At 46.1% G+C, this 23,304-nt stretch overlaps 1 protein-coding gene across 1 annotated transcript in view; it reads left to right on the forward strand.

The window, feature by feature from the left end:
• The first annotated feature begins 4,271 nt into the window (after window positions 1–4,271).
• KIF14 (kinesin family member 14) overlaps window positions 4,272–23,304 on the forward strand; it is a 46,909-nt gene continuing 27,876 nt past the window's right edge. Inside the window, exons 1-14 of the mRNA XM_067025754.1 lie at window positions 4,272–4,680; window positions 4,780–5,347; window positions 6,933–7,187; window positions 7,707–7,794; window positions 11,615–11,713; window positions 12,734–12,786; window positions 14,010–14,040; window positions 14,464–14,571; window positions 15,703–15,819; window positions 16,548–16,663; window positions 17,919–18,091; window positions 19,046–19,193; window positions 19,484–19,547; window positions 20,138–20,322. Coding sequence (XP_066881855.1) covers window positions 4,272–4,680; window positions 4,780–5,347; window positions 6,933–7,187; window positions 7,707–7,794; window positions 11,615–11,713; window positions 12,734–12,786; window positions 14,010–14,040; window positions 14,464–14,571; window positions 15,703–15,819; window positions 16,548–16,663; window positions 17,919–18,091; window positions 19,046–19,193; window positions 19,484–19,547; window positions 20,138–20,322 — 2,414 coding nt within the window. The remainder of the gene's footprint in view (window positions 4,681–4,779; window positions 5,348–6,932; window positions 7,188–7,706; window positions 7,795–11,614; window positions 11,714–12,733; window positions 12,787–14,009; window positions 14,041–14,463; window positions 14,572–15,702; window positions 15,820–16,547; window positions 16,664–17,918; window positions 18,092–19,045; window positions 19,194–19,483; window positions 19,548–20,137; window positions 20,323–23,304) is intronic.

Here is a 23,304-nt window from a genome sequence, read left to right on the forward strand (position 1 = left end):
GGAATCATATTAATATTTACCTCGTAAGATATTCAGGATTAACAGAAAAAATTCCATGTAAGACATTGAGAGCACTTCCCATCACCAGGCTTTGCACAGGAAATCCTAGGAAAGTGTGAATGATTCTGGTTCACTTGCGGGCAAACAGCCATTTCTGCACCGAGAAGTCCTGCAGTGAGGCGGACGGACTGTGCTCACTGTGCACCGAGGCTGGACAAGCGCGCCGCTGCCCGCTTCCCGGTCCAAGCCCACCCGAAGGCGCCCAGGCCGCCCAGAGCCCGCGACCCCTGCGCGGCTACGGCCGCTCCCAGCTCAGGGCGCGCAGCCCGGAGGGCGGGCCCGTTGCCTAGGAGATGCGAGCTCCGCGCTACGGACGCGCGCTTCCGGGAGAACGTGCTTGCGCAGCTCCCGACAGCCAATCAGAGGGCGGGGCGCGCGTTCAAACCGCTGGTCGGCGGCGGAGGCGTGAGCGGCGCGGGAAGGCCTGGGGCCTGCTAGGTGGGTTACGCGAGGTAGGGGTTGTGGCCTGGGGCGGTGCGTCGGTGCGGGCGGCGGCGGCGGGGCGGGGGCCGAGCGGCTCGGGAGTCCAGGCGGGGCGGGGCAGGGGTCCCACAGGGGGACGGGGCGGGGGTCCCGCAGGAGGGACAAGGGGCGGGACCGGGCCTCGCCCTTCGCGCCGCTGCCTCCGCCGGGGCCGCCTTCGGGGCGCGTCGCTGTCCCGGTCCCGGCGTGACCGCTGAGAACCGGTCCCGGAGTCTGGGCACCATTTCCCTCCGGTCTCACAGCGACCCCCCCCCCCCCCGCCAAAACAAAGAGCCATCTCGCTCCGTGTAAGTAGCAGCAGGTTTTCAGTTGCGGTTGAAGGTCCGCAATCTCTCTCTTTTTTTTTTTTTTTTTTTTTTTGCGGTGCGCGGGCCTCTCACTGTTGCGGCCTCTCCCGTTGCGGAGCACAGGCTCCGGACGCGCAGGCTCACAGGCCATGGCTCACGGGCCCAGCGGCTCCGCGGCACGTGGGATCCTCCCGGACCGGGGCACGAACCCGCGTCCGCTGCATCGGCAGGCGGACTCTCAACCACGGCGCCACCAGGGAAGCCTCGCAATCTTTTCTTGACTTTGTATTTGCTTCCGTAACAGGAAGATTCCCTGCTTTTAGTTAAAAGGTGACGGGAGATGCTTAGGTCCTGGCGAAGTTTCCGGTAATGATTGTTAGTGATTTAGAACTTTCAAAGGCTTCCTTGAAAGTGAACCTCTGTTATTTTGTTCCTCCAGAGCCGTAATCTCTGGGGTCGACCTTAAAAATACAACAGCCAGTTGCTGGATTAGCGGGAAGAGTCTATGTGGGAGCAGCAGAGAACTGCAGCTCAGGGCGAGCTCGCTGGAGCAGAAAGGGTGGACCAGCCCAGAGCAGAGGAGAGGGGCTTGTCTGTCCCGGCACCTCCCAGGTAGTGTGGGCTCCGTGAGACCACCCATGGAGTCACAGGAATATTTTGTTTCATATAAAAGTTATATTTGTGCTATACTGTAGCCTATGAAGTGTGCAATAGTATTGTGTCTAAAAAAACAATGTATATACCTTCATTTAAAACACTTTAATGGTAAAAATGCTAACCATCATCAGAGCCTTCAGTGCGTCCTAGTAGTACCATCAGAGACCGCGGATCACAGATCACCATAACAAGTAGGGCGCTAATGAAAAAGTTTGAAATATCGTGAGAATTGCCAAAACGTGACGCAACATGAAGTGAGCCGATACAGTTGGGAAAGAGGCTCTGATTTGCTGATGCAGGGTTGCCGCAAATCTTTAGTTTGTAAAAAGCGCAGTATCTGTGGGGCAGCAAAGCGCCTAAGACAGGTCTGCCTGTGTGGAGAAAAGGAGGGAATTGAACGACAGTCCAAGTGGTGACCACCTCCCAGTGGCCGAGCTGCGTATTTTCTCATTGGCTGGGCGGTTGCTATAGGCGACGAGGAAACCTTTCGTTTTGCTCTGGGATGTGAAGTAGCTTCTTCCTGTAGAGTCTGTAAAACATGGCAAGGGATAAAGCATGAGAGCTGCTCTTTAGATCCCCCAGTTCTATTTTAAATTAGGTTTCCTTTATTTACTTTCACAATGAAATATGTGTCAACGATCAGGTGTCATTTTACAAGTTAGAACCAGGCATGCAAATGTAAAGACTTGTTTACATCAGTGTAACCAGTTTGATTCGGCCTTGACTAGAAGCCAGACCTCTGAGCTGTCAGTGCAGTTCTCTTTTCTCTTAAACATGAATGCTGGATCGCTACTGTTGACACACAGTTACATACGTTCCTGTCTACTTTGCTGTCTAACTGCTAGAGGGCAGGCTGTCTACTTAACTAATCCTGCATAATTTTTCTCAGCACAAGCAGTTAATGTACAGCACTTATCATATTTATTGTCTCTGCTACTTGCTTGGGAATAATCTGTCTGTGACACCTCTCAAACTCATCCCCCCGAGGCACTCTTGCGTGTAACGTGCTTCCGCTGATGCAGAAGTGCTTCACTCGGGTCTTCAACTTTGGTGCTGGGGTGTCCCCATTAGTCCCCCTTCCTGCTCCCCACGCTGGGGGTACTTAAAAAAAACCCTTTGCTGACATGTTCTCTTCTCTAGCATTTACCATCTTAACCGCGTTTAAGTGGACACCCTTAGATATATTCATATTCGTGTGTGGTCGTCACTAGCATCCATCGCCATAGCTCTGTCACCTCGTAAATCTGAAACTCTGTACCTGTTAAACGCTAACTCTCTGTTCTCCCCTCCCCCAGATCCTGGCAACTTTCTGTCTTTGTTATTTTAACTACTCTATGTACTTGATATAAGTGATATCATATGTTATTTGTCTTTTTGTGACTGGCTTATTTCACTTAGCATAATGTCCTCGAGGTTCATCCATATTGTAGCATATTGCAGAATTTCCTTACTTTTAAAAGATGAATAATATTACCACATTTTGGTAAGCCATTCGTTGGTCAGTGGACACTTGGGTTGCTTCCCCATTTTAGCTATTGTGGATAATGCTGCTGTGAACATGAGCATAAAAATATCTCTTCGAGACCCTGCTTTCATTTCTTTTGGGTATATACCCAGAAGTGGAATTGCTAGGTCATGTGGTAATTTTAATTTTTTGAGGACTGTCCATCTGTTTTCCATAGTGGCTGTACCATTTTGCATCAGCAGTACACAAGGGTACCAGTTTCTTCACATCCTTGTCAACACTTGTTTTTTTTTATCATAGTAGCCATTCTAATGAGCTAGTGATGTGGCATCTCATTATAGTTTTCATTTGCTTTTACCTAATGATTAGTGATGTTGAGCATCTTTTTATGTGCTTCTTGGCCATTCTTATGTCTTTTTTAAAAATAATTAATTTTTGGCTGTGTTGGGTCTTCGTTTCTGCGCGAGGGCTTTCTCTAGTTGTGGCAAGCGGGGGCCACTCACTGTCGCGGCCTCTCTTGTTGCGGAGCACAGGCTCCAGACGCGCAGGCTCAGTAGTTGTGGCTCACGGGCCCAGTTGCTCGTGGCACGTGGGATCTTCGTTCCCTGACCAGGGCTCGAACCCGTGCCCCCTGCAGTGGTAGTGAAGTCCTAACCACTGTGCCACCAGGGAAGCCCCATTCTTATGTCTTTGACGTGTGCTTTTTTTTTTTCTTTTTTCTTTTTTTGGCTGTGCCACGCAGCATGTGGGACCTTCGTTCCCTGACCAGGGCTCGAACCCGTGCCCCCTGCAGTGGAAGCGCGGAGTCCTAACCACCGGACCGCCAGGGAAGCCCCCAACATGTGCCTTTTACACCGTTAAAGTCACCGGGCACATTTGGCCTGATAGAAATGTTATCTGTGCACTCCTTCTAGACTAAGGGAATGAAAACGGAGGTCTTGCCTTTGAAAATCCATAGTATCCATCAGAGGGCCTGGCACCTCATGGGAGCTCCGCCGAGCAATGATTGGAAGTAATGACTGTAGGCTCTTTGAGGTCAGAGGTTTGTCTGAAGCTGCATGGGAGCAATATCTGAGCTGGAGATCGTAGCCTACTCTGATGTATTGCTCTGAGCAGTTACTTCCACCGTGGAAGGTCCTCATGTTTGTACGGCCTATTCGTCTTCTGTGCCATCTAAATTTTATTTATTTATCTATTTAATTTTAGCAGATAATTTTGGAAACTGATGCAGAAGGAATGGCCGGAAGTTAAATGAACGTCCGAAGAAGAGCTTAAAGTTTCTTCAGCAACACGCTTTCTAAAAATAACTTGCTGCCACAATGTCAGTTAACACCGCACATAGTAGAAATGACAGCAATATCCTTGGTATCCCTTCTTCCCCAAAGAGTTCATCGCTGCCTGTCCTCCCCCACGGTAGCAGGCGGAAGCTGCATTCAAAGTCGGAATGTGAAAATGATGATCCGTTATTGATATCCGCAAGTAAAACCAGAGACATAAATAGCACTTATGTTATCTCTGCCTGTAAAAAAACGGAAGATACAGACCTTCCCCCTAACCCCGTGGGAAGGTTAACGCTTCAGAGGAGAGTGACAAGGAGCCAAGAATCCTCTCTGCTTGGTCGTGAGTCGGGAGACACAACTGCAAAAACAGCAGAAACGTGTCTTGTGTTACAACGTCGGGCTAAGACAGGTTCCGTGGAAAAGTGGAAAGCAGCGCAGAATGTGGGAGGTAAAGGAGAAAACAATTGTGCTTCACCAGAAACTAGTGTAAATGTAAAGACTGTAAATAATGATAGAAACTTTCTTGTCACACCTTCTGTACCTTTAGCTGCAGACCCAAAAGACCCTGAAGTGAAGGCTGGCGGAAAATACAAAGAAACGCTTTCTGCTGTCAGTGGGGCAGACGAAAATGTCGCCCTGAAGTCCCTAAGTGATAGACCACCCGCTGGTTCCCAGAGTCAGGCTGAAGCTGTTAGATCAGGATGCTTGGCAACAAAACCTATTCAGAGCAAGTTGGATATCAGGGTATCAGCAACAGGAAGCTTACATCACAGAAGTGCTGGGAAGGATGGTGCTAAACCTGCACCTAAATTTGAAAGCTTAGAGAAAAGAACACCTTCGAAGTGTGTTACAGAGCACAGATCGACTCCAAAGCGTGGCGTTCCTCAGTTTAAGAGCCCATCTGCATCAGTTCTGAAAAACAGGATGCCTACCCTTCAAGTTAAACAAAGGCCAAAAAGTTCTCTTCTCGCAAATAAAAGGGAACGGTCACGAGAAAATATATTCCTTCTTGAAGAAGAAACTGCACTTCAGAGAACCTCTACAGAAACAGACCCCCTAAAAGTGGAAAACAGTCAAGTGACGGTGGCAGTCAGAGTCAGGCCTTTCAGCACGCGGTACGTTCCCCTTTCTGTCTAAGGCCAGGCTGGTGGCGTGGAGCTTGTCCAGTTCCTCTCTGCCTTTGGGAAGTCAGCGTGTTCATGCATTTTCAAACTGGCTGGTGATTCTTTTATACAGACAGAACTTCTCGGTTCAGTTGTAGTATGTGGATTATTTTTGATTATTGGCTGTAAAATTAAAAAATCGAAATCACCGTATTTTGCAGACGTAAGTTTCTCTGGATGTACTGCTTTTTAAAAGTCTGAATGACTTCAGTCTAACGCACTCTGTTTTCAAATCTGTAATGTATGGTGGGATCTCTGCCTTCCCCTTGAAAAGAGCTACAACAGGTCACTCGTTCCCCAAAGAGGCCCCTCCAAAACCCTTTCCAGAGTGGTGGTCACCCCCTCATCATCTCTGCTGTGTGGTGGTTATATGCTCGCTCATTTATTAGATTTGATTTTGATGGCAAAAAAAAAATCTCTCCCCAAAAGTGCTTGTGGGTGAGACCCTCTCAGACGGTGTGTTGTGCTGGCAAAGATGTGACCCACCCGGTGCGAGTGTGGCACCTGGTTATCTTTACGTACTTGGAGAGAGGACTGTGAACACTCCACGGAGTCAATAGTGTTTCACTCTGTTGTGGACCTAAGTGAGTTAGAGGAGGGTACGGTGACCCAGCAGTGCAGACGGACCTCTGGTTTGAACCTAAACGGCCAGCAGTTAAGGCAAGTTCCACAGGGCCGTGAGCCTTTTAGCTGAAAATGTGGGGTCAGTGATAAGGGGAGAGAGCTCAGTACCGAAGAGCCTTGAGACTGTGTGGGGCAGAGGGGCAGAGGGACAAGCCCAGGATGGGTGGCTGCCCTGGAGAGGATGGAGCGAGGGGCCACGTGCCGACTCCAGGCCCAGCAGGCGCCCGCAGCAGGGCTGCGGTGGAGGAGAGGGAGGTGGTTTCCTCGGTCGTTTCTGATCTAAAGCAGAGCTGGGGCCAGACCAGGCCTGATAATGCTTTTCTGCAGCTCTGGAGCCGGTGAACGATTTCCTGCTCAGTCTTAGGTGGAAGAAGGATGAACCCAAAGAGAGAATTTAAAGGAGGAGGGACCTTTGGATTCATAGAAACGTAACTAGTAGCCCAGAGACGCCTATGGTTCAGACTTGTATCTAACTGAGTTTGTTGAAATTGTGTTTCTTACCAGCTTTACATAGATTTGTACCTCCAAAATTTCTTTATAATATATTCAAACAAGTTTCCAGGTTTGAACTGCTGAGACAGGTAGATTATAGCAGGCAGGATGAGAAAAGGGAGAGCTTAAGAGAAAAAAGGAAAAAGACGGAAAATCCTGTAAAAGTCGGGGGCGCTTTTCCAGACAAGCGATCCGGAACCCGTTCTCCCTTTGAACAGTGGCGCGGCAGCTGCAGGAAATAGAGTTTGGAGACCCGCTGTCATCACGTGTGCTGGTCTGCAGTTTCCACATAAACCCGAAGAATCGTCTTGCCCTGGAGGAATGTTGCATTTAACTAGTTTGAGGTCCTTATTATATTCTGTGGGAATAACACTCAGGATGATTACAGTAACGATATTCTTCTCTGTGCTTCTTTTTCAAGAGAGAAGAGTGAAGGAACATCCCAGGTCGTCTTCCTGAACGGGGAAGAAATAGCTGTGGAACATCCCAGCATGAGACAGGCGTACCGTTTCGTTTACGATCTTTCCTTCTGGTCCGTTGACGAGTGTCATCCCCGCTTCGCGAGCCAGACGGCCGTGTACGAGGCCCTGGCAGCTCCGCTCCTGGGACAGGCCTTCGAAGGCTTCAACACCTGCCTCTTCGCTTACGGTCAGACTGGCTCTGGAAAGTCCTATACGTAAGTTGTCGCATAAATCCGATTTTCCAGAAATGTTTACATTTTTTGTGGGAAGCAGCATAGTTTGATAGAATATAGTTTCGCAGCTGCACAGCTCTGGGCTCAAATCTCACCATTTTACATACTAGTTCTGCAAACTTGGGCAAGTTACTTCGTCTCTGGGTTTCTGTTTACGTGTGAGATATTGTTTCGTTGGCCCCATTTTACTATAAATTCTTTCTTGTGTAAACTGAAGTCCAGAGAGGTTAATTGGAAGTATTGTTGTGAGAATTACAAGCAAGTCACCTGATCAACGGTATGGTAATAATACCTGTCCTGGAAGGAAAGACTCAAATTTTGATAGTAGCTAACGCTTATTAAATTTTTACTATATTCCAAGCTCTGTGCTAAAGGTTCTGAATTAGATAGTTCTTATTTATTACCATTTTACAGAAGAGGAAATAGAGGTTTACTTTCTCCCCAAAGAATTTAAAAACCTAATTAGTTTTACTTCCTCCCTATTCATAATGTATTTTCCAGGATGATGGGATTTAGTGAAGAACCAGGAATAATTCCAAGATTCTGTGAAGGTCTTTTTGCTGAAATAGCCAAAAAACAAACCCAGGAGGTATGTTCTCATAGTATCCGTAAGCCTTCTTATTAGACTAGAAAACGGTCAAATCAAGTTAAAGTCAGAGTTGTGGCCACTAAGGAACTACTCAGCAGAAGATGTTACAATTTCTGGTCGCTCTCCTGTAGCACAGTGGTATGGGGGACGGGGGCTCCAGACTCAGAGGCGGTTCCTCCTGCTGGACAGGGATGGAGGGTCCTCTCTTCCGCCTTCTCTGCCCAATCACCTCTGTGGGTGTGGGGTGCACGTGGCGCGGTAGTTACGCCCCGTCGTGCGTGTCTGCCGTGGGGCGGCGGCACGGCCTTCCCTAAGGACGGCAGGCGTCGGCATTAGGATGGCAACAGTAGGAGAGAGAGGAGTGACCTGCAGATTCAGGCCGGAGTGGAGGTCACAGCCTCGCTCGTGCCCCGCGCCGCCCCAGGGCTGGCCCTCTCACCTGGTCCTAGCGTGGCCACCTGTTGGCCGGGCAGCCTGTTAGACCAGTTTTCCCAAAACTTGCTTGAGGGTAAGAGCCCCTAGGAATGTGTGTGTGCGTGTACTTGCTGAAAAGCTTCTGGAGATTCTGATTCAGTTGGTTTAGAGGGTAGCCTGGGAGTTTATAATTTTCATACTGTTCCTCTAGTGATTCTTATGATAAGGGGACTTGGGAAAATATTGTGCTGTACTTGGGAGCACGGAGTCGAAGGACCCGGTGCCTGTAGTGAAGAGAGTGTGGTGGAGAAACGGGCCAGTACACAGTCGAGTACAGTCAGTGAGATGCTCAATAAAGTGAAGTAAATACAAGGTTAGGGTGGGAGCGGCGGCCGTGGGAACGTGCAAGCCGGGGGCCCGGGGTCCTTAGAGGAGGCGTGGCCGTGGGTTAGGCCCCCCTGTTGAGCATCCGTTTCGTTTAAAGGTGGTGGAAGCCAGGGAGGGAGGGCAGGCGAAGGCGAGGGGTCTCGGGCGTGATCGCGGGCGTGGGGTGCTCCGGTTGTGGGGAACGACTTTGTCGGTGAGAGGAGCACGTGGAGCGGTGAAGAGCGTGGACGTCGGCGATGGCTGGAGCTGGAGCCCAGCTTCCGTCACGTCGCTGGAGGCGTGACCTCGAGCACCGTGCTTCCCGTCTCTGAGCGCTGCAGCGCAGAGGCCGGGCAGGAGGGGGTGCCCGCCTCGGTTTGCTGTGAGCGGGGGAGGTTTTGAACAGCGCCCGGCACGTAGGGAGCCCTGCGAAGCGACTGTGGTTTTGTCAGTTTGGGTTTAGTCAGGGTGGTGGAAGATAACAGCATGCGGGGGGGGTCACGCCACAGACGCCAGGCGCCTCGAAGGAGCAGACAAAGTACGCTCCTCTGCGACGGGACCCCCCCACCTTTCGCAGCTCCCCTCCCACGGCGTGTTCCTCTCCAAGGCCCCCTGGAAGCCCCATAACACAGTACGCTGTTTTATATATGACAGACATTAATGCATTTTGTTGAATTCTGAGCCCCAATACCGGTATCCACAGCCCTTGTAAATAAGCTGTACTTGCATGGGTTCACTTGTACCTGATCTCTTCCCGGGAGTGCTTTGTTCCTCTCCGGGGACGCTAACTGTCTCCTTCTGTCTGTGTTACTCAAGTGCTGCGTTGCATCTCCAGTTAGACTGTGAGTTCTCTGAGGGTGAAGCCTGTCCAGTTCACCTCAGGTTCTCCCACGGCACCTGGAAGAGTGCTGTGTGCCTTATAGGCCCAATAAATATTTGGTGAATTGAACCTACATCTCTTTGATCTCCCTTGAAGCTTCTAGTTTCGTTAGTGCTGGGTGTTTGCTGACTCACTTTGGGCCTGTGGATGAAATTTATTTCTCTAACAAGGAAACGTGCCCTAACTCAAAAAAGCTACATGGAAGCAAATTTTCCCTTTTTGGCTTTTATACCTTGTCTTTCAGAGTCAGAAGGAGGAGAAGCTCAGCTCCACTGAGTCTGGTGATTGTTTTGTGCCGCAATCAGGAAGAAAAGCTCTGATTAGGATCCTCACTTAGCAGATCGAATGTGTTCTCGCCCGCAGGGTCCGGCCCGCTGCGCTCCCCACGCCTCACGCCCTTTTCTCCTCCTTCCCCAGCCTCTCTGGCACCCGCATCTCCCCTTTCTGATTGGCCGTTTTATTTATGGTCATGATTTCTCATTTGGGTTCTTAACTTTCTGTTGCTCTATTTCTGTTACCTGTTGGAGGGTGTGTTACGTTTCTCTGAGATGGAAACTCGCGGGCCGGAACCTTGCCGTATACTTCTGTATATCCGTCTCATATAGTCCAAAGCCACGCATGTACAAGGTGAATTGAATTAGGTGAATTTCCTAGAAGATAGTAAGAAACGCAAGGACTTTTGTTGTTGAAATTAGAAATTTTCCTGTATTAAGATAAAATTCACATAACGTAGAATTGACCATCTTAAAATGTAAAATTCAGTGGCATTTGCTACATTTATAATGTTGTGCAGCCACCACCTCTATCTGGGTCTAAAAAAATTTTCATCACCCTCAAAGGAGACCATCCATGTACCATTAAGTAGTTACAACCCACTTCCCTCCCCTGAGCCCCTACTTTCTGTCTCTGGCTTTACCTTTTCTGGACGTTTCCTGTAAGTGGAAGGAATGTCACGCAGCATGAGGTCCATCCGTGTTACAGCATGTGTTGACACTTCATTCCTTCCTACGGCTGAGTAATACGCCATTGCATACAGTGCCCCATCTTTATCGATTGATGGGCATTTAGGCTGTTTCCATCTTTTGGCTATTGTAATACTGTTGCTATTACAATACACAGTTGTACGGTTGTGTACAATTTTTATTTGAGTAATTTAAAAAAATATTTATTTATTTGGCTATGTCAGGTCTTAGTTGCGGCACGCGGGATCTTTCCCTGCGACGCGTGGACTCTCTGTTGTGCGCACGGGCTTCTCTCTCGGTGTGGCGTGTGGGCTCCAGAGCGTGCAGGCTCAGTAGTTGTGGCGTTGGCTTAGCTGCCCCGTGGCAACTAAGTAGGATCTTAGTTCCCCGACCAGAGATCGAACCCATGTCCCCTGCATTGGAAGGCGGATTTTTAACCACTGAACCACCAGGGAAGTCCCTATTTGAGTAATTTTTTTTTTTTTTTTTTTTTTTTGCGGTACGCGGGCCTCTCACCGCTGTGGCCTCTCCCGTTGCGGAGCACAAGCTCCGGACGCGCAGGCTCAGCGGCCATGGCCCACGGGCCCAGCCGCTCTGCGGCATGTGGGATCTTCCCGAACCGGGGCACAAACCCGTGTCCTCTGCATCGGCAGGCGGACTCTCAACCACTGCGCCACCAGGGAAGCCCTATTTGAGTAATTTTTAATTTGAATTTATTTCTAATTCTTTTGGGTAGATAGGAGTGAAATTGCTGGGTTATACAGTAATTCTGTGCTTAACATTTGAGGACCTGCCCACTGTTTTTCAGGACATTTGCACCATTTAACATTCCCACCAGCAGCACTGGAGGGTTCCGATTTCTCCACATCCTCATCAGCATTTGATGTTTTCCGTTTCCTTGATTACAGCCATCCTAGTGGGTGTGAAGTGGTTTCTGACCGTGGCTTTGATTTGCATTTCCCTACTGACTTGTGATGTTGGACACCTTTCCATGTGCTTGTTGACTTACTTGTGTATCTTTTTTGCAGAAATGTCTGTTCAGTCCTTTGCCTGTTTTTTAATTGGTTGTTTGTCTTTCTGTTGTTGAATTGTAAGAGTTCTTTATATATTCTGGTTACTAGACTGTTATCAGATATGATTTGTAAAAAATGCAAGAACTTTTCAAATAAATTGTATGCTGTGTTTCTGTTCCTGCTAGGTCAGCTATCACCTTGAAATGAGCTTCTTTGAAGTATATAATGAAAAAATTCACGACCTTCTGGTTTGTAAAGGTGAAAATGGGCAGAGAAAGCAAACAGTAAGATTGAAAAAATTATTTGTTTTTAATTTCTGTTTTTATTGATGCATATGATTATATTGGTTCTCAAGATGATATATAGCTTAATTACTAAAATGCATATGATAGCAAATGCTTGAGATCTACAGTCTAACCACATTGCTATTTACTAAATAAGCTGAACATTATTGTTAGTGGACATTAAACTAGTTGTTAACTGTAAACTCATTTTACTTAAGCAAGTATTGTGTAGAAGTTAAAGATAAAACATTCCAAGATTTAGTTGGACCACTTATGTCAAATACCAAATTCCTAAAAGTCTGCAAAGCCAAAAAAGAATAAATTTTTAAAAACTGTATTGTTATTGTAGAATATGTATTTCACACAATTATTTAGCAAATTGATATCTTATAGCTAATATTTTCTGTGAAGTAGAAAGTTTCACAAAGGCATAAACGTTTTTTTTTTTTTTTCATAAACTTTTTAAACAACCGCTATTAGAATTAAAAATTTCTGACTTTGAAAAGGGCTGTGGAGAGCGAGAAGCTAAAATCTGAAGAGGCCACTTGACTTGCTCAGGGCCATACAGTTTGCTTTTGGCAACATCAAGAGACTCATACAAAACTTGGCATTTCCTTCTCTGACTTCTACGTGTTTTTAAATTTCTGCTCACAAAGTTTAAAATGTACGATGTAAAACGGAAAAGAATGTTAACTGTCTGAAATTTATTGCACGTATTTTAGAAAGCTATTTAAAAGCATATAAACAATAGCTATGGCAGAACTTAGGAATAGAAAACTAGTAAGATATTTGATGTTATGGTATATTGTCAAATACTGTGCAGAGGTGAACAGTCTGTGGTCTTGAGGCAGTTTCCTAGTGCCTTACAGATGTGTTTCTTTGAGGACCTTTAGATTTATTTCCGGGTAGAGACAAATCTCTTTACTGTAGACTCGAAATATAGGAAAAAAAGGTCATTTGAAATTCTGTTTTATATGAAGTGTTTGCCTTGCTGTTAATGCGGCTCATGTTTGCCCACAGCTGAGAGTGCGGGAGCACCCGGCCTCCGGCCCCTACGTCGAGGGCCTGTCCACGTGAGTGTGTGCGGCCAGGGCCCGTGGCCGCTGTGCTCTCGGCGGCCTCCCCAGCCGCCAAACGCTGCGTCACTGCTTAGGCTTCTCCCCTTAATATTATCCAGTTAAATGTCCCTCCTCTTTCCACACAGAGTGTCAGCTGCTTGTTATATTTGTTTATATCTCTCACGGCACCTGTGAAGTGCCTTGCGTAGAGCATAATTCTACTGTGTGTGAAATATTTGACTTTCCTCCCTTTCCCCTGCTAACCCATTAAGTTAAGCTTTTCCTCTCGAGCTGCTTTTTTTATCTGTTACTTTAAGCTGAGGAGGCGAGAAGGTGCTGAGCTCAATGTTTAGAGTTAGAAATATGCTGAGAGTCATTTATTTGGCTTTCAATTCCAAATGCTTTCTTTTTATATGTGTGTGTATATATATATTTTATAAATTTGTTTATTTTACTTATTTATTTTTGGCTGTGTTGGGTCTTCGTTGCTGAGCGCGGGCTTCTCATTGTGGTGGCCTCTCTTGTTGCGGAGCACGGGCTCTAGGAGCAGCAGGCTTCAGTAGTTGTGGCACATGGGCTTCAGAAGTTGCAGCACATGGGCTCAGTAGTTGTGGCACATGGGCTTAGTTGCTCCGTGGCACGTGGGATCTTCCCGGACCAGGGCTCGAACCCGTGTCCCCTGCATTGGCAGGCGGATTCTTAACCATTGCGCCACTTGGGAAGTCCCAAATGCTTTCTTAAAGGAAAAGAAAAGTGGCTGGAAAAAATTCAGCTCCATTTAGTAAATCTGGGATTGTGCTGAGACCCATACACACCCGCACTACCACACCCATATATATGTGTACCTCTACATATACCTGTACCTCTACCTATGCCTAACCGCACCCATATATACAGGTACCTATACCTATGCCTTTGCCTATACATATGGGTTAAAGTTTATCTTTTGGTCTCACGATTTAGACTTGGATAAGTACAATGTTAAGACGCTAAGGTGCTTCATTATGTTAAGAAAAATCGTACTTCTTAAAATTTGTTAAAATGAAAACGTTTTATTGTCTATGTTTTAGAACGGAGAAAATGAAAGATTCTGTAAGAATCAGTATAATAATACCTATGGATGATTCCACTGTGGTATTCATGGAGTAATTATGTAGTTGAAAGGTGGCTGATGTTTTATAAGAGCAGGAGTGCGATCATGAGGAAAACTGATTTTGTCCTTTGCTTTTGTGAAATAGGAATGTTGTCAGCTCTTACTCTGATATCCAGGTAAGGTCCGTTGTAATGATCTTCTCTGCACTAGATAGAAAGATCAGAGTCAAAAATATTCATAAGAATATTTCCCCTTACTTGCTCTTTGCATAAATAAATAGTTTATAAGGAACTGATTTTGTTTGTGTAAACTTTAAGCAAAAGAATTACTGTTATAAACTAAAACTTTAAATTGATCTTCATGTCAGTTTAGAGTTATAGAAATAGCCTTTTAAAGGTATTATTTCCTCATTCAAATTTCTATGACAGAAAAAAATAGACAATGGGAATGCAAATTCTTAAATAAGCATGTATTAATATTCTTATTTTATAAACTGATTATAAAGGTGTGTATACATGTGCTCACTTTACTTTGTGGTTCTTTACTTGGCTCCAGTGAGCCCCTGTCTGCAGACCTGACCTCCTCTCCTTTCCCACTAGATTTGGCTGGAACTGGGAAATAAGAGGAAGGCAACTGCGGCCACTGGCATGAATGATAAAAGCTCCCGCTCTCACTCTGTGTTCACCCTCGTGATGACCCAGACCAAGGTACTGTGTTGTGGATTAATTTCTTAGGTAAGATATAGTCACTATATTCGAGTTTCATGTTTTCCTTCTTTTCTCCTTTATTTTTAAATTTTTATCATCTTTATTGGAGTACAATTGCTTTACAATGTTGTGTCAGTTTCTGCTTTACGACAAAGTGAATCAGTTATACATATACACATGTCCCCATATCCCCTCCCTCTTGCGTCTCCCTCCGTCCCACCCTCCCTATCCCACCCCTCTAGGTGGTCACAAAGCACCGAGCTGACCTCCCTGTGCTATGCGGCTGCTTCCCACTAGCCATCTGTTTTACGTTTGGGAGTGTGTATATGTCCATGCCACTCTCTTACTTCTTTAAATCAAAGGTAAAAGTCCAGTCATATAAATATATAACATAATTGGATTTAAGGACATATACACAGTAATGCTGAGTGGCATATACAGGAGTATGTTTTTCTCACTGTTTTAAAAATCAATAACATGATTATTAACTTATCATGTATTGATATTGTCATATCAATACATGATAATATATTAACAGTACATGATAATTGTACAGTATTTGAAAAAACATATCAGAAAGTAAAAGATTTTAAATAATTCAGCCGTAGGGCTCCACTGCTCAAATGAAACCCCTCTAAAGAGTTTGGTATATAATCTTTCAGTTGTTTTACAATCACACGTAAACAAATTTACAAAATGTGCAACAATTTTATACTATTAAAATTACTTGCAAAATATTATTATTCACAGCTACATAATTTTCCTTTGACTGTTAAAATTCCTCAAATTTTTCTCGGCTGTTGGACATTTGTGTTGCTTTTAAATGCTTTGCTGCTTCAGGGATGGGGTGAATAGCACCTTTGTACATTAAGCCTTTTTTCTGTCTGTGGCCGTTTCCTTAATATAATTGTGTAGTTATGGGTTTAGCCCTTTAAAGTCACTCCTTTTATTTTGCATAGTCTGAGCACTGCTCAATATGTTCTTATAAATTGTCACAGATTCAAGAAGGGAGAGCTTCAAAAATAAGTGAGTGGTTTGTAATCTTGTCTAACTTTCCGTTTTGCAGACTTATGTTGATGGCAAGTTGTAAAAGAACTTACGATGTGTGATTTTAATGTCCTTTTGTCCCAGACAGAATTTGTGGAAGGGGAAGAGCTGGATCACAGAATTCGGAGCCGCATAAACCTGGTGGACCTGGCGGGCAGTGAGCGCTGTTCTGAGACCCAGACGAGCGGGGAGCGGCTGAAGGTGAGGGTGAGCCCTCACGCTGGGGAGCTCAGTCCTGGGCGCTGTTCTTAGGAGATTACTGGCTAAGCACGTAATCTTTTTCTTTCTTTAATAAATTCATTTATTTATTTTTGGCTGCGTTGGGTCTTCGTTGCTGCGCACGGGCTTTCTCTAGTTGCGGCGAGCGGGGGCCACTCTTCGTTGTGGTGCGCGGGCTTCTCACTGCGGTGGCTTCTCGTTGCGGAGCACGGGCTCTAGAGCGCAGGCTCAGTAGTTGTGGCTCGTGGGCTCTAGAGCACAGGCTCAGTAGTTGGGGTACGCAGGCTCAGTAGTTGTGGCTCGTGGGCTCTAGGGCACAGGCTCAGTAGTTGTGGCACACGGACTCAGTTGTTCCGCGGCATGTGGGATCTTCCTGGACCGGGGCTTGGACCCGTGTTCCCCGCACTGGCAGGCGGTATTCCTAACCACTGCGCCACCAGGGAAGTCCCTAAGTATGTAATCTTAACCAGGAATAACCTCTCTGTCCCTGCACTTTATAGAGTGTGTTGCTGAGGCTTAAAGAGGAACCTGTAGTTCTTGGTTACGATTGCTTCTCAGAGTCAGTTAGTAAATTTTGAGTCTGAAGAAAGTTGGTAGTTTATGGAAGAAAGTATTTCCTCAGTAATTATATGAAGGAAGAAATATATTTTGTGAAGTACATTTATTGCTGAGCAGTTCCTTTCAATTAAAATGTTTGATCTTGTCCGCAGGAAGGCGTGAGTATTAACAAGTCCCTGCTGACCCTGGGAAAGGTCATATCCGCGCTCTCCGAGCAAGCCAGCGGGAGGAGAACATTCATTCCTTACCGCGAGTCTGTCCTCACATGGCAAGTAGCTTTGGGAGTTTAAGGACTTGTACAAAATAGAGTGAGTACTGTGGGCGAAAAGGGCACAGACTGACTTCATGTGACTGGGACACAGCAGTGGTGAGCGGTACGGATTCCTGGACTTGATCTCAGCTGTGCCTCCTACAAACTGTGGGACTTTGGGCAAATCACTTAATAGTCCTCCAGCCTGTTTCCTCATCTGTAAAGTGGGGATAATATCAATACCTGTCTTTTAGGCTTGTAATGAGGGTTAAATGATGAATGAACTATTCTTAGTGCCGGATGTTTGAGCATATATGGTATCACCAAACACATTACTCTGTGTGTGAAGTGAAGTTTAGCACACACTGGCTGGCGTGTAAGTGTTCAAAGAGTGTTTTCATTAATGAACATGTATTTAACTTCAGATGTATTCCGTTCAGATGTATTCCGTTCAGATGTATTCCATTCAGATTACATCTGTATTGATTTAATACCCAGTTCTGATAGGGACTGCGTCACTGCTGACAGCAGTGTATTGTTATATTTGACTTATTATATTATGATTGCTGCCTAAAACCTGTAAGGGAACAATCTGATTTGTTTGATGCCTTTTGAAAATTAAGAATAAGTTTTGAAAGTTAGGAATAATTCACTCTGCATTCATAAATATAGAGTTTTTCGTCTCCTGATCTTTTTCCTTCTAAAATAAGGCTTTTGCATATAATAGAAAACAGAATTTGTGTTTATATGTTCATCCATCATTTTCTGCACTTTTGAACAGCTGCTTTGAAGGGCTCTGGTGACCCTGGAAATACGAGGGTGACCAGACACACGGTCCCGCCCCAAAACTAGCTCACAGTCTAGTATGGGGAGAGGGATTTCACTAAATATTGGAGAGGTAGCCATATTTTAAAATCTTTGCACAGACTGTCGCCTCACAGAACAGTATAAAAAGTGTGAGACGAGGGACTTTCCCCGGCGGCCCAGTGGTTAGGACTCGGCGCCCTCACTGCCGAGGGCCTGGTTCAGTCCCTGGTCGGGGAACTAAAATTCCACGAGCTGTGCGGCCAGAATAAATAAATAAAAAGTGTGAGATGAAATAAAGTGCTCAGAGATCTAAAAATAGCTGCGAATACCAAAAAATTGTCACTGGTGTTTGAGTGAGGAGCGTAATACTGCATTACATGCCCCGCGAGTCTGCGGCGTAGTCTCTAGGAAGGTGTCGCGAGGTCGTTGGAGAAGCAAAGTCTCATTGTGACTGTCTCCCTTGAAGGCTGCTGAAGGAAAGTCTGAGCGGGAACTCCAAAACGTCCATGATCGCCACGGTCAGCCCGGCGGCCAGCAGCGTGGAGGAGACGCTGAGCACGCTGAGGTACGCCACGCAGGCCCGGATGATAGTCAACGCCGCCAGGGTCAACGAGGACGTGAGCGCCAGGTTAATCAGAGGTCAGCAGTTCCCTGCAGACTTCAAGATTATCTTGCAAGAGTTTAGTGTCAGAGATTGGTTTCAGTGATGAAAATACGCGGTTTAAGGCAGTTAAAGATTTTTCTCTCACATCTGTGTTAATCGCTCCACACTGGTGAGGAGGGCGGACGGAAGGACGGCGGGAGAGAGAACCGTGGGGAGCAGTCAGGAAAAGCTGGGAAACGGGGCGGGTGAGGGGCACAGAGCCAGCGTAGGAGACCCCCCGTGGGCTGAGTCGTGCGCCTGCGCCGCCCAGGGACATCAACGTCCTTTACTGTCCCTCTCGCGGCCTTTCCGCCCTCGTCCGTCTGTCGCCTCTGCGTGCGCTTAGCTCGCTGACCCAGAGGCTGTCCGAGCCGGGCCTCTAGCGCGGGCCCCGCTTCGTCGGCGCCGAGCCCTCCCCCTGCCTGCCTGCCCGGGGCCCTTGCAGAGGCAGGTGGGCGCCGCAGGTGGGGGCCGGAGGAGGGTGGGCTTGCCGCCTCCTGCCCCTGTGTGGGTCTCCTGTGTGGGTCCCCTCTCGTTTACAAATGGGACCATTTTCATTAAAACTAAGTATTCTGGATTCCAGCTGGAACATCTGTCATCTTTATCTAGCAGGTCTCTTGTGAGTACGGTTTGCCCGGGGCAGTCCTGGTTCATGGCTGTCATCCCAGCGTGAAGAATGGTGCCCCCGGCCCTTCTCACAGGTGTCCCTCTTTGGACGATACGTTACGTGGCCATACTGCTTATGAGGGAGGGAAATTCATTAGTAGGGGAGCAGTGTTTCAGGTAAAGGTCAGGTAGAGATTTGTAGGTAAAGTAAACTTTCTGCAAGTATTCCGTTTTACTTAGTATTTAAAACTTCAAATAAAATAGAAGATTGGAGGGTTATGTCTAGTGTGGGAATTACTATGTATCCAATGTTATTAATCATGCATCTTTCTACAAACACTTAGACTTGAAAGCAGAAATTGAAAAGTTAAAAGCTGCTCAAAGAAACAGTCAGAACGTTGACCCTGAGCGATATAGGCTCTGTCGGCAAGAAATAACATCCTTGAGAATGAAGCTGTATCAGCAGGAGAGAGACATGGCAGAAATGCAAAGGTGGGCTCAGCTCACTCCTTAGATGCTGTGGGTGTGGCCTGGAATCACTGGGCTGGCTTGGGGCGAGGTTCCGGGGAGGGGGATGGAGTACCGGAGTCTCTGCCTTTATCCCTGCCTTTACCCCTGCCTTTATCCCTGCCTTCCCTGTGAATAGAGCAGCTTATCCCCAGGCCATTACGTTTTAAATATTTGCAAGTGGTTTCCTCATCTCAATTGGTTGTCTCTTGATTCTCAGCCTTATAAATCTGGATATTTTTAACTCTTTTAAACTCTCATTTGTCTTTGGTAAGAATGTGGAAAGAAAAACTTGAACAAGCTGAAAAAAGAAAACTTCAAGTAACAGAGGAGTTACAGGTATCGTTTCAACTCTCTAAACTGATTTGAAAATTTGCAAAGAAATATGATAGTAAATACACAGATGTAATTTCTCAAATTCCAGGCTAAGGAACTTGTTTTATCCTGTAGGAAGTGGGAACTCATTGAAAGTGTCTGACCAGGGAGTTGACGTTTTGAGAATTAGTTCAGAGTTACTTTGGTGTAGGGTGGAAGCAGGACTGAAACCCAGAGGAACTGTTGGCAGGGTGGTTAGAAGGCTGCCTCAGCGGTCCAGGCGGGAGGCGCTCCGGGTCTGAGCCAAGGTGACGGCAGGGGAGACGAGCGGCAGGGCCTGACCTGCTGTGGACGTCGGCGGCTGAGATCAGGCACACCTGCTGATGCTGGGTTGGGCCGCGAGTGGACCGACGGTGGTGTCAGGACAGAGGGCCAGCGTCTGCCCGGGAGTCTGAGGGGTGTGGCGGCCACACCGACGGGGAAGCCGCAAGGAGAGGGTCCAAGAGACCGTTCATTAACTGAGTCCCACATACCGTGACTTTAATGTTTTAGGTGGATCTTACAGTTTCATGCTTGTGATTAAAGTTAATTTTTTTTTTTCTGACTTCTGCTAGAAAGCAGGAATTACATTTCAAATGGACAACCGTTTGCCAAACCTGGTCAATCTCAACGAAGACCCTCAGCTGTCGGAGATACTGTTATACATGATAAAAGAGGGAACAACTACGGTCGGAAAGTATAAACCAAACTCGAGCCGTGACATTCAGCTGTCGGGGGTGCTGATCGCCGACGAGCACTGGTACCTTCCTCCCCAGTAGTTTTCCAGACCTTGATGCCTTGCGGTTTCCTTCGCGTGAGGCAGTCACTCACACTGATTCTTTGGTATAAGTCTTCGAATGCATCTTTCAGCCAGGAAAAACAGACAATCTGAGTGTTTTGTAAGGGTGGCAGGTCAGGTACTCTCAATGTGAGATATGAGGTAGTATCGCTCTATCAGAAGTTATCCCTCAGCCAATAGATCTAAACTTCTATCCGTCATCTGCGGCAGGATTTTTGATTGGATGAACAAATTTTAAAATTCGTTCGTTCATATGAATTGAATGATACTGTGTTGTTAGGGTGGTAGTGCGTGTAAACTGTTGTAGCTCCACGGTGTGTTTTCATGATGTAGCCATGCTGATGCTCTCTCGTTTTTCCGCTGTAGCGTATCCTGTTGTATGAGTTTCCCTGTCCGCTTGGTTGGTAGACGTTTGGGTGGCTTCTCCTGTTTTGCTCCCACAGCACTGCTGTGAGCGCTCTTGGACGCATCTCCTGGTACAAACGGGCAGAGCTTCTCTGGAGCAGGTTTCATAAGCTGAGTCAGGGCCCTCGGGGCGGCTGCTGGGAACCTGGGCGGCCAGGCCTTTCTGTTTGCCCCACTGCGCGCTGCGTGAGTGTGACGATTTTTCTGTTACCCTGTAATGATCATTTTAGAGTTTGGGAATCACTCTTAAGTTGTGTATCTAGGAGCAGAGATATCGGGCTATAGAATATGTGCATATTCACCTTTATGAGGTAATTTCAGATTGTTTTCCAGAACGATTGGCAAGTCTGCCGCCATTGGCACTGAGGTACCTGTCGCTCCATATCCTTGCCAACCCTTAGTACTGTCAGGTGGATGTGAAATGGCATCTCGTTGGGGGGACTCGTTTTGCATTTCCTTGGCTAATCCTATTCATCTATTTGGCCATTTTTGTTTGCTCTTCTGTAACTTGGCTGTTCATGTCTTTTGTCCATTTTTCGATTGTATTTTTTTTTTCATATTTTGTAGGAGTTTTTTAATATATTTTGATGGCCCAGCTTTTGTGAGTTTCATGTGTTGTAAATATCTTTTTTTCCAGTGTGCGGCTCATCGTTTCACTCTCTTATGGTACCTTTTGATGATCAAAGTTCTTAGTATATAGTACATGAGTCAATCTTTTCCTTTATGGTTGTCAATTTTTGTGTCTTGTTTAAGAAATCATTTCTACACTGAGGTCATAGAGACAGTCACCTAAATTATCTTCTAAATGTTTTGAAATTTTGCCTTCACATTTAAGTCCTTAAGTTGTATGGAATTTTTTGTTTGGTGTGAAGTAGGGATCTAAATTCATTTATTTTCCACATGAATAACCAATTCTACCAGTACCATATATTAAATAACATATAACTTTTTTTGTGATCTGCAGTGTTCATACAAAAAATTTCCAAAAATACAGAGTGCGTTTTCTCACTACCATCGCACAGCCTTAGGCACGGAGCTCCACGGTGTCTTTGTACTGGCGCGGCGCGGCGCGGCTCCTGGATCCTCACGTCCTCTTGCTCTTCTGTTAATTAACCATTTTCTGTAACAAGTAAATCCAGAATTATTTACACTTGTAGCAAAGATACAGAACATGCCCCCAAAGAGTTGAGAGTCCACTTGCCTGCCACTTGCCTGGCACTTGGTGTTTCCCCTTTTAGTGCACGGATGGGTGCTTGTCTCACTCTCTGGACTGTGAACTTCCTGAGAGCAGGTTTCGCGTCTGTCTTCACTGATGACATACCTGTCACGTGGGGGCTCTGGACAAAGGAGCCCCAGTGCCCATCATTGTATATTAACATTAGCTGGGTCTTAGCTACTTAGTGCTTAAAAGTAAAGAAAGAGAAGGAAAGTTCACCTCTAGCTTTGAGCCCTGAAGAGAAGCTGCTTAGAGGGCCCTGGCCTTGACGAGTGATGGAGATAAGGGAGAGGATGTCTTATGTTGACGGAACGATTCAGGTGAAGGAGAGAAGCTGACGTTAAGGCAAATCCAGGTGGGGTCTTATGGAAAATAGTGGTGGATCAGGGGGTTGGTGGTTGAAGCCAGATGGGGGCTGGGAGGGGGCCGAATGCTAAGGCCAAGGGCTTTTGATGGCAGAGCAGATAGAACTGGGAGAGAGGAGGCGTCAGAACAAGCAGACCTTGTTTAAACCTTTACGGGGTTAGGACACTAGGCTGGCGGGAGGGTGAGCTGTTCTTCCCAAGTCCTCTGCTCTAGGTGCTCAAGTTCAACTGTCGTTCTTTAACTGCAGATCTCGGAGCCTTGTCTGGAGCTAGAGGTTTTGTTTGGGGCTCAGCTTTTGCTACAGTTTTCTCTTTCTTTCTGTCCAGTTAATCCAAAGATAATTGGATTGTGGAGTTTCTTTCCCATTTTCTGAATAAAAAGACTCAAAAGGATATATAGCATTTATGGCTGATTTTCAACAGTATCATTTTATCATCGGAGTTCAGTTAATTAGATGTCCAAGGAGTGTGCTTTTATCTCCATGCTTTTCCTTCCTCTTTTCATGGGAGGAGAATGTTGTTTGTCCCATTATTAAAACTCGTAAATAAAACCAGAAACTTAGAAAAGTAAAACATAAAAATACTTAAAACTCTTCCATTCATAAATAAGCCACCGTCGGTATTTTAGTGTATTTTCCTTTAATGTTTGTGTTTGGTTTTTTTTTTTCCATTTCTGGGGAAGAGGGGTTGGTTTTTTTTTTTAAGTGGTTTTAATCAAAATACATACTATGAAAATTTTTCCCACCACAGGTAGATAGAATTGCTAGAGAAGCCAGGCTTTTTCACCAAACCTTCAAAATCTAATTGAAGGAAGATAAGAGAGTTCTAAGTCACTGTGGTCACAAATGGATACGAACCTTAACACTAAGGGAGTAACCCAAGGAGGATTATCTGTATTGCCTTTTTCTTACTTGTTAGTCTGTCCTGTAATCGTAACAGCGTGCACCCTGTCTTCAC

This window comes from Kogia breviceps, chromosome 1 (genome assembly GCF_026419965.1).
Source record: "Kogia breviceps isolate mKogBre1 chromosome 1, mKogBre1 haplotype 1, whole genome shotgun sequence".
NCBI classification, from domain to species: Eukaryota; Metazoa; Chordata; class Mammalia; order Artiodactyla; family Physeteridae; genus Kogia; species Kogia breviceps.